The 11,131-nt window shown below is 38.1% G+C and overlaps 1 protein-coding gene across 1 annotated transcript; it reads left to right on the forward strand.

Annotated features, from left to right (window-relative positions):
- The first annotated feature begins 7,471 nt into the window (after positions 1 to 7,471).
- GPR15 (G protein-coupled receptor 15) lies at positions 7,472 to 10,240 on the forward strand. The gene has a single exon (XM_008701967.2). The coding sequence runs from the start codon at positions 7,574 to 7,576 to the stop codon at positions 8,654 to 8,656; it is 1,083 nt and encodes a 360-aa protein (XP_008700189.1). The 5' UTR covers positions 7,472 to 7,573; the 3' UTR covers positions 8,657 to 10,240.
- Positions 10,241 to 11,131: the final 891 nt, after the last annotated feature.

Genomic DNA, 11,131 nt, shown 5'->3' on the forward strand with positions numbered 1-11,131 from the left:
CCGGGGCCGAGGGGGCTTGTGGGAGTTGTAGGAGGGACAGAGGGAAAGCTGAGGGAGGCGGCGGATCGCATTTCTGGCGCCGCGCGCGGTGCATTGTGGGGGGATGTAGTTCGACTCTGGAGGGAAAGGAGGTGCTGCGCCAAAGGGCGGTCTGGGCTGATGGAATTCTATATTTTATGAAGGAAGGAACAAAGGTCCGCAAAGTAAGAGGACTTCTCTCTGGTCGCGGCTAGTCACTGATTGTGACTTATATAACAGGCTTTCCAGGCCTGTGCTTTCCCTGTCACACACCCTACCTCTAAACATAAACATGTCAACAGCAATGAGATTATACTTTTGAAGTACTAACCTATTTAATTTCCTTTCTTACAACCTGACACAAATTGAAGCATAGTCTTTCTGGTTTTATTGCTTAAGTTTAGACTAAGAAGGCTGTGACTTGATGTTATGCACGTAGAATGTAATGACATTGTTTGGGTTTCATATAATTTATGTTAGTGGCTGCTTTTCTTTATGACAAGTGATACTAATTTTCTATTTATTGTAGTAAAGTTTCATTTTAAAATCAATTCCAGTTAATTAAATTAAAGTACTAAGTTATAATAATACTGAGGGTACCAGATATGTCAGAAACCATGAATTTAAAAAATTGTTTATGTAGTGTGAAAAAGACTGAATTTGGGGGAACGTAGCTTTGAGCAAATAAGGTCACGGACAGCCTCAGAATTCACAGATGGCCATGTGTTCACAGCAGGAACAGAATGACTCTAAGCCTTCAAGTATTGTGCAGAAATTCACTGACAGAAAGCAGAGACATCTTTGCACTAATGCGTGTGGACCCGTGAACATGGCCTAGGACCAGTAAGTGATGGATTTCTCAACAGATACCTACAGAGACAGCTAACTCAAGGACCAGAAAACCTCTCAAACCCCATGCCATTCACAAATGGCCTTGGAATTTAGCTCAAAGTTGATATTAAATTTCTAGCAGCCTGACAGATTGAAGGCATCGTATCTGTTTCTATGTAGTTATATTTCTTTCACCTGAGTTGGCAAACTGATATTCATATCCAGTACATAAATAAAATAAGGTAATAGTCAAATATAATATTAAAATATGACTGGATTTTCATGTAGGAGAACTTTTGTCAGGCACCAACTAGAGAAAGTGGTGGAAGTACACAGGCAGATTGTTAATGTGCAGTTTGACTCCTAAATTCATTTATGCACCAGGAAATATCTTCATCCATTGGCCTTCTTAGAAATCCCCTACCTTCAGAATACCTCTGTGATGAAATCACATGGTAAATAAACCCAGGTAAAAGGGAAGTCTGAAAGAGGAAGAGGAAGACAACACCTCAATTCATAGTCAAGGAAGCTGAGCCCAGGGTGAATAACTGACTTATCAAGCTTGAAAAATGGGGTGCACTGACTAGTTTTGTGACATTAGACAGCTTAGTTAACCTCTTAAATCTCAGTTTTCTTTTCTCCAAAATATGAATGTTGTTAGTACTCCCTATCCCAAGTGACCATTATGAGGATTGAATGAAAAAAATGCATATAAAATGCCCAGCCCAGGGCCTGGGGCATAGTAAACAATCATTAAATTATTAGTATTTGCAAATATTTGTTGAATATCTATAATGTTTGGTTAGGGTCAGTATAAACAGCATCTAAAAGCTTCTGATTCTCCTAGAACCTGGAAATAGGCCATTTATAGAGGTAGATGTCCTACTCAGTCCAGGAGGGTTTTGAACCTCTGGACTAACTGCAGTTGACTAGGAAAGACTTGCCACAACCAGATTCCCAGGCTGGGCTCAGAGCATACATAAATCTTCATAATTCAGGAGATAGATGTTCCTGGGCAAACCGGTAAAAGATGCCGCTTGCATCCGTCAAGTCTGCAGAATGAGTAGAAAACACACAACACACATTCCGCTCACAATTTAGTATGGACCTGGAAGCGTCCGTGTGTTTGAGGTTGTGACAATCCTGCTCACTCAGCACAGAGGACTTGAACTGCCTCATGACACCAGCGCCACTTCTCTTTTATCTCTGCATTTTGGGTGTTTTCTGTTTTCTGTTTTGGGTGCTTGCTTGTTGTGCATGCAAAATAAATCCTTAAAAATTAATAGAGATAATTTCTGCTTCCATTCCTTACTCTGCTCTTTGGGAAAGAGTAGCTGGCCTGACATGTTTTCACAAGTGTTAAGGATGATTTAGTACAACCAAGTACAGATTAATGAAATTTAGATTAAAAAATAAACTTGAACTAGACTCTGGCTTAATTTGTTAATGATGGTTCTAGTCTCACCAGGAAGGTGTTGTGGTTACAGTACATTTTAAATAAACCCAATAACTGAAAATCTAGATATGCAGATATTATAACTTGTTTATATTATGTGTTTATGTAATGACTACTTGTGTGAGAATTCCCTTCAATACCAAATTCCCTAATATATTTAAATATTACTTTTAACCACACATTTTTAGAAACTAAAAATTATCTTAAGAAAGATAAATCTACATTATGTTTTTTTCATATAATTTTGTCCTGGTTGTTTTCCTTATAAACTCTGGAATGCAAAATGGAGAAAAATAGAAATATATGCGAGCTGTGGGTTCCAATCAACAGCCTTCCTCAGAAAAATGTATCAATCTTTGAATTTCCTTGTACCAATTCACTACAGGACAATGGTGAAATTAATCAAGGACAAGGCAGATAGACAAGTGCATGTAAAATGGTTTTCCTTTTAGCAATTCCTGTCAAATGCTACACAGAGTAGCAAACTATAGTTGTTTAGATGTCCATGCTTCTGAAGGACAGTGCATGGACCAAATGTAGGTGAGAAGTTTAAATTTAAATTGTCCTCTATTTCAGTATCATCAGTGTGAGTCTTTAGTAAGTGATCCTTTCTCAGTCCCAGCGTCCTCATTCATAAAATGGATATACTAGATGATCAGAATAACGTAACTCTAAAATATGGTTATCATAGAGCCACATGTTTTTAAGTTTCATTAGGAGATTCTTGTATTCTACACCCCCAGCCTAGGCAATGTACAAGAAGACAGAGATAGTGGGAAATGCAGACGGATAAAGGAAAAGAGGAAGGCTCTGTATTTCTGATTAGAAAAGACAGAGTAACACAGGCCTTTGCTGTTTCAACGATAAACAGTAATCATGGAAAACAGAAGCTGTCTAAGAAGTTTGTGAAAAGTCCCTATTCATTGGAAATAAACTCAAAATTCAAGCATAGTTCAGGCCAGATCTACAAATACTAATTGGCTATCTGTCATACGCCAGACATTGTGCTGGGTACAAGGGACACCAATATAAATAAATACGATTTTTGTTATGCACAACTAAATCCAGATTAAATCAACTATCATGAAGAAGCCTAAAGTATATGTGCCTAAAATAGGAACGTCGCTTTTGTTTGTGTTAATATGGGGCACCAAAGGAAATAAGCTAATAATTGAAGTGGGGGAGGACCCTGATGACAGCAAATACGTGCCACTTAGTCTGGCATGATACGTTACTTTACATTATACTACACTTGCCAAGGAACTGTCCAAATATAAAAGTCACTGACTCTTAGAATATAAACAGATCTCTTAAACTGGCCTGTTTCAATGGTTATACCCTTTATGATACTCAAATAAGAAATGGACAAGAGAATCTTTCAAACAAATGAATATATAAGTCACTTTCATTGACCGATAAGATCAATGAAAAACAAATACTTTGCTTCATAATCTTTGTCACTTATTCAGAAACATATCAGTAGAGCATATGCATAGAGATTTCTTTCTACTGTGCTATTTGCTATATAATCCGATTAATCCCTACCTAATATGGGGTCAGAGAGATTGACAGGGAAAAAGCAGAAGTAATATGCAATAATGCCAGTTACGGTTGGCTGTACTCACACAAAACCTTTAGGCAACCTGTGAAGCACAGTCTGCAAGTCACAGCTAAGGCTGTGTGACAGATAATATATTCACTCGAGCAGGAGCAGGTATTTCCGTGAACAACACCTTACTCTTTCCCCGTCTTCAACATTTGACTCACTACTGCACATATCTCAGGAACGGAGATACAAAATAGGGAGGGCCCAGAAGTCTAAATTAATTCTGAAAATTTTGTGAGATCCAGGCTAGAAAATTGCTAAGAAGTTCAAGTGTATTTTTTTATTTAAATTCAATTATCCAAAATATAGTACATCATTAGTTTCAGATGTAGAGTTCAATAATTCATCAGTTGCATATAACACCCAGTGGTCATCCCATCACGTGCCCTCCGTAATGCCCATCACCCAGTTACCCCATCCCCCAACCAAGTTTAGGGGTGATTTGGAAAAAGAGCCAAAATAGTGATGAAGCATAACATATAAAGTTGGTTGAGATATATAAATTAGAACTGTGATTCTAACCTTTAGTGTGTGTAAGAATCACCTTGGAGGTTTGTTAAATATAATGTCTTGGAGTCCACTCCAAATGATTCTGACTCAGTAGATCTGAGACAGGGCTCAGAAAGCTCTAATTTGGGAGTCACCCCAGGTGATTCTAATGGGGAAATGTGGCCTGGCATCCACCGGTTCAAAACAATGGCTTTGAGAGTCCAAAAAAGACTTCAGTTGGGTAACTCCTATGCTAGAGACAATGAAGAGATAATGGATGGTCTCTCCCTTCAGGTTGCTCATGATCAGCTCAGGAGGTCACACACCAAAACAACTAACCATGTGAAATGAGGTAATAAGAACTTAATAAGGAGTATTGTAAAAGTTCTTAGAGAACACAAAGGAGGAAGCAATTATCCCTGCCAGGGATGGAAAGCATAACATATAAAGTTGAATATAAAGTGTATCTATGTACTTGTATATAAAACAAAGGAAAGTTGAGCATTTTTTTTTTTGGAAAAACAATTCTTAAAAGTGGACATGTGCACTGTCATTCGGTTGTTAATATTTACATCTTACTCTTTTTTTTTTTTTGTCATCATCTTGTTCTTGCTCCCTTTTTATAGGCTTATGATATCCAGTGTTGTTTCTGAGTTTTGGTCTTGTCTACTTGGTTATTTATTGTTAGTATCCTCATGTTTATTACAAAAAACATGCAAAGTTCTAAAAATGACCGTTGCACTAAGCTTATTTGGAACAATGACTTCCCCTACTTTATCTAGTTGGCTTTTATTGTGGGTTCTTATAATAGCTTTGCACTCTGAGTTATTAAAAGCCCAGTACTATGCTATTTGTTCCCCTTTTGCCTCAAACACTTAATTTGTTTTCTGACTTGGGTCCCAGGATAGTTTTGATACATGGTAGATATTCTCACATTGCAACATTCTACCACTAACTATCGTATTCCAAAGTGACTGTATTATGATAAAGCAAAACATTTGGTCTACAGCTGCTTCAAACTTTAGTGAGGAAGTCAGACTTCTTTGAGATAGTTTACACCAAGCCAACAACTTTGGAAGGCTGAAATAAAATTTAAGGCCTGCAGAATAAATATAGGCCAGACGTTTTCCTCTAGAGTGTGGGCATGAACTTTTCTCCATTTTATAACACTTTTATGTGGAATTCTTGAGACACAAGAAAAATAGATATACAGAGAGACATATATAGATATAGTGTTTCAATATTCTATGTTTACCGCATCAATCCTTGTCAAGTAAATATTGTCCTACCTCAAAACTATTTGACAAAATGAATTATTCTATTAAATATGTAAGGCTTACTTAGTGGGAAAGATTTCTATCCCAGAAATTTCAAAACATTAATTAGTTTCCCTCATCTGCAGCCTATACTTAGGGAAGGATTACCCCCCCCCCCATGAACAACACCGAGCTGCCAGGGACATAAGAGGGGGCAGAGCCAAGTCATAAACCAAATTTCAAGTGACTTGCTGGGGCTGCCCCCGATCAGGGGAGCCCTCATCCTTCCCTGCTCTACAGACATACACCTGAGACTGAGGCCACGTTAGAACACATCAGGAAAAAGAGCAGGATCACTCTTTTCAATATATTAATTATGGGAGAAATAAAAATTCAGTAGAAGGGACCTTATGTGTTTAACAATGGTGTTTTTATCCACCGCATACATTTTTCTATGCAACAGTAATACCAGCCTGAAACTGGAACTTTGGTGACGAGATGAGGTGGAGGGAAAAAGAGAAGGAAAGAGCCTTGAGCTACATTGGCCAGTAAAAAATGGAAATAAATGGAGTCGGTTTCAGAATTTAGATTTCATTGTAGTTTTCCTAATAGAAAAAGGAATATGTGAGAGAAGACTAGGATAGGATCCTTTCTGATGTTGGCTTGTTTCTCAAGTGTTCTGAAGGAACCCCAAATCTTTCTTTTATCATGCCCGTATCAGCAACTCCATCATAATATCACTGACTAGAGGTCTGCCTCTTGCTAGGTCAATAACCCCCAAAGTGAAGCTCACTGATGTGTGGAGGTACTTAAAAAAAAGTCACAGTTCAAAAGCTAAAAATCACTGCTACGAGGTGTGAAGACGAGAAGATCAGAGGAGACCTAGAGTCTGCTGAAAGATAGTTATTCGAAGATTAGTAGGAAGCAAATCTCCTAATCAAGGATTTTAACTCTAATAAAAGGGAACTTCTTTGGTTGAACTACAATAGCAGATAAGAGCGTAAAAATGGCAATTTTTAAACCTGTGCCTGTAAGCTACAAAACTAACAAAAATGCCTACAGTTGAACTCCAATGAACACATACTTGCTAGTTATACTGGATCACGAAAGAGTTTTCCTAATTAATTCAAATAAACTAGCATTTCTAAAGCACCTCCCATTTGCAAGGTGCTGCACTAATGACAGCGGAAAATTTTTACAAATGATAATAACAATAGCACAAGACATGTTCCCAGGCTCTGGAGGATTTAAGACTTATTGAATGAAACAGGATTAATTATATGTGAACTGAGAGAGCCTAATAAGTGGAAAGAATCTCATACCCTAATTGGAATCATTATGTTTGCAGCACATGTGGACTGGTATGATTTGGGGAATTATTAATTCACTCTTCCTGCAGTGAAAGACTGTTTTCCTCACTTTTATGTAAATAAAAGGAGCATCTTTGTCATCCTCACCTTAAAAATCTAAAAGAAAGTAGTATCTTGGGTGTGCAACAGAAAGTTAGATCAAAGGGATTGGCAGTGTCAGAAAAGGATACCTTTAAGGTAGGTAAGGGGGAAAAAGTTGATGTGTTTTTTAATTCCTGGATTTAAAGAAACAAACAATATCTTCAAGACAGAAGTCAAAAAACACCCCAGTCTCCAGGCAAATGCAAATAAAGAAAACCACAACCACAACCACCAAACACCAATCAGGGTGTTGTTCCTTGTAGGCCCTTTCTGAGGATTGGTAGAAACTGCATTTTTTTTTAATCTCTGTTTTTATGCTTGTCCCAAAATCTTTTAAGGGGTGGGGTGGTGCGGGTGGTGGGGAAGAGGCAGCCACAATATAAAAGAAGCCACCTTGTGATTTCAAAAATTTATACAAAAACTTCCTAGAGAAGGAAATACCAGATTTGGCAACTGATCCTTTGCGATGGACCCAGAAGCAACCTCAGTTTATTTGGATTATTTCTATGCTACCAGCAAAAATCCTGATCTTGAGGACACCCACTCCCACGTTCCTTATACGGCGGTCTTCCTTCCAGTCTTTTACACGGCTGTGTTCCTGACTGGAGTGTTGGGGAACCTCGTCCTCATGAGTGCCTTGCACTTCAAACGGGGCAGCCGAAGACTCATTGACATCTTCATCATCAACCTGGCCGTGTCTGACTTCATTTTTCTCATCACGTTGCCTCTCTGGGTGGATAAAGAAGCATCTTTAGGACTGTGGAGGACAGGGGCCTTCCTGTGCAAAGGCAGCTCCTACATGATCTCAGTCAACATGCACTGCAGTGTCTTCTTGCTCACCTGCATGAGTGTGGACCGCTACCTGGCCATCGTGTGTCCAGCCATGTCCAGGAAATTCAGGAGGAGAGACTGTGCATACGGAGTCTGTGCCACTGTCTGGTTTACCTCCTGCCTTTTGGGTTTGCCTACTCTTCTGTCCAGGGAACTCACCCTGATTGATGATAAGCCATACTGTGCAGAGAAGAGGGCTACGTCGATGAAACTGACTTGGGCCCTCGTGGCCTTAATTTTTACTTTCTTTGTCCCTTTGGTGAGCATTGTGACCTGCTACTGTTGCATCACAAGGAGGCTGTGTGCGCATTACCAACACTCGGGAAAACATAACAGAAAGCTGAGGAAATCCATAAAGATCATCTTTATTGTCGTGGCAGCCTTTGTCTTCTCCTGGCTGCCCTTCAATACTTTCAAGCTCCTGTCCATTGTCTCTGGGCTGCAGCAAGAACTCTACTTTTCCTCAGCTTTTCTCCAGCTGGGCATGGAGGTGAGTGGGCCTTTGGCATTTGCCAACAGCTGCGTCAACCCTTTCATTTACTATATCTTTGACAGCTACATCCGCCGGGCCATCGTGCGCTGCCTGTGCCCTTGCGTCAAGAACTATGACTTTGGGAGCAGCACGGAGACATCAGATAGTCACCTCACTAAGGCTCTCTCCAACTTCATTCATGTAGAGGATTTTGCCAGAAGGAGGAAGAGGTCTGTGTCACTCTGAAAGGGACTGTGACATTTCGAGCTCTTGGTAGACTGGAGAGTTAATTTGTGTCAGCAACAAAGAAAGAGGAAAAATATTGCTGATACCATTCAGAGTGCTTCATAAATACAAGGAAGAGTTCATTTTTAGAGAGATGACTGAAAAGTCCCTGTGTTCATGGGTATGATTGGGTCGTATGCTGGTTTGGGTTTTTTTTTTTTTGTTTTTTCGGGGTTTTTTTTGGCTGAGTGGCCTTCTTCAACTCCTGTCAATCAAGTTCACCAGGCAAAATAACGACTCTTACGGTCCTTGAACTCTGACATAAAGGCTCCGCTTGGGCCAGTTCCTTTCGTCATGATTGCTTATGCATATTCAGTCCTTGTCGTCTCTCGAGAACCTTAATCCACACCACCCTTCATATTGGGCTCCGACTGGGCTACATCTAAAAGATTCTGCCCACTTTCATCTGGTGAGAAATGTGGTAACAATGCAGGTAGCAAAAAATATACCTGTGCCCTGTAATTAATTGTTACTAACAAAGTAAGAGCTTGGCCTTAATCTTTAAAAGTTTGTATAGTGATTCTTTACTGTCTTCCAATATTATCTTTCACCCTTTGCCATTCACAATAACTTTGGACTGGCAAAAAACTCATGGGGATAAAACCATTCTGTATTGTGTTTGTGATTCAGGACTTAATTTATCACCTGGTCTTCTAGAGTATTTTAACAAGAAAGCATTGGGCAAAGTTTGACCTTTATTTTCTTTGTAAGATATATTAGTAAAAATATATCTCGTTATAATGTTATAGTAACCATTTTTCCTTAGGGTTTTACTATGCTCTTTTGTTTTCCTTGAGTTCATAAATTAGGGTATGACTTTGCTTTAATTACATGTTTTTAATTACCCAGTTATTCAGTTATTAAATGAGAATGTTACTACTAATATAATTAGAGCTCATCAAATGCTTAGCTACAGCATCCTGTGGATTATCATTTTGCATTTTAATTAAAATGTTAGTGCTACACATTCCCTATGGCATCATCTGCTTGGTGTATATCATTTCAAGACTTGATTCAGTAATATAGGAAGACAGGATGCTCTGTATTCAGCTGAAGTTAAAATTCCATAATGAAGATGTTACTGGCATTTTATATATATATATTTTTCCAAACCCAGAGACTTTCCTGAATTCTTTCACCCAATAAATATTTATTCAGTCTACTTGTACCTATATTCCTTTTAAAGACTTTGAAGTGAAAAACATGTAATTAGCAGCAACCACAAAAGGCTTTGCTGCAGAAAACATACTATTGTAAACATCTTTTGATTCAAGAGAAAGTGGGTTATGTTTTGACCTTCGGTGTTGACTCAAATGAATTACTGTTTTACTTCTAAATATTAGGTTTGAACATTAGAGAAACCTTATAATCTTTTCAGAGATCAAATAATTCAAGTTCATCCCATGTATCTTTCACATTAAGAGAAATCTCATATTGGGCAAATTCTAATAATCTATTTGGAAGTTGAAAATACAGTTTTGGTTTTATAAATTGGTTAATTTGTTAATTTCTCTTAAACTTTTATTAAATAAAAATATTTCCTTATTTAAGTATTCTATATTGTATTAATTTCTATCACACATTACTATAATATTGATATTATAACAGCCTTTCAATACTTTGTCATAGATAAAGAAAAAATGACTATAAATCATAAGAAATAAGTTTTCTTTTCTTTTCTTTTTTCTTTAAAAATTTTATTTATTTATTTGACAGAGAGAGACAGCCAGCGAGAGAGGGAACACAAGCAGGGGGAGTGGGAGAGGAAGAAGCAGACTTCCAGCGGATGAGCCTGATGTGGGGCTCGATCCCAGGACCCTGGGATCACACCCTGAGCCGAAGGCAGACGCTTAACGACTGAGCCACCTAGGCGCCCCAAGAAATAAGTTTTCTTGGAAAACGTCAAAACTGAACTCAGAATAATTAAAATGATCTCCAAATGTTAAACAAAAACAAAATATAGAAGGTAGAAGATATCCGCTTTTTAAAAACAAATCAGCAAAAGCACTATTACTAATCAGGAAAATAAGTGTCCTTGAGAAATGCTACTTTTAAAAAATAGCTCAATCAATTATGTAAAGCATTTGTTAGGAAAAGAAAAAAATTGGGTTATTAGATTCAGTTTCATCCTTAATGTTGGGTCATTGAACAAATCATTTTAATTTTTCATACCTAAGGGTAGTTGCTAATATCTATGTCTATAGAATTCTCAACAATATTATAAGACTCATAAATATAAAGGTATTTTAAAATCTTGAGTTAAAAATTATTATACAAAGCTATTGAGTTTCTACTCTCAATTATTGAGATTTGCTTTAAAATTTCCAAACTAGAAGGGTTCCTGGGTGGCTCAGTCAGTTGAGTGTCTGCCTTCAGCTCAGGTCATGATCTAGGGGTTCTGGGATCAAGCCCCAGGTTGGGCTCCCTGCTCAGTGG

The sequence above is a fragment of the Ursus maritimus genome, unplaced genomic scaffold (genome assembly GCF_017311325.1).
Source record: "Ursus maritimus isolate PB19 unplaced genomic scaffold, ASM1731132v1 scaffold_4, whole genome shotgun sequence".
Classification (NCBI taxonomy): Eukaryota; Metazoa; Chordata; class Mammalia; order Carnivora; family Ursidae; genus Ursus; species Ursus maritimus.

Excerpts from the sequence above, each read along its gene's own strand:
- GPR15 (XM_008701967.2), top strand. The coding sequence starts at position 7,574 with ATGGACCCAGAAGCAACCTCAGTTTATTTGGATTATTTCTATGCTACC.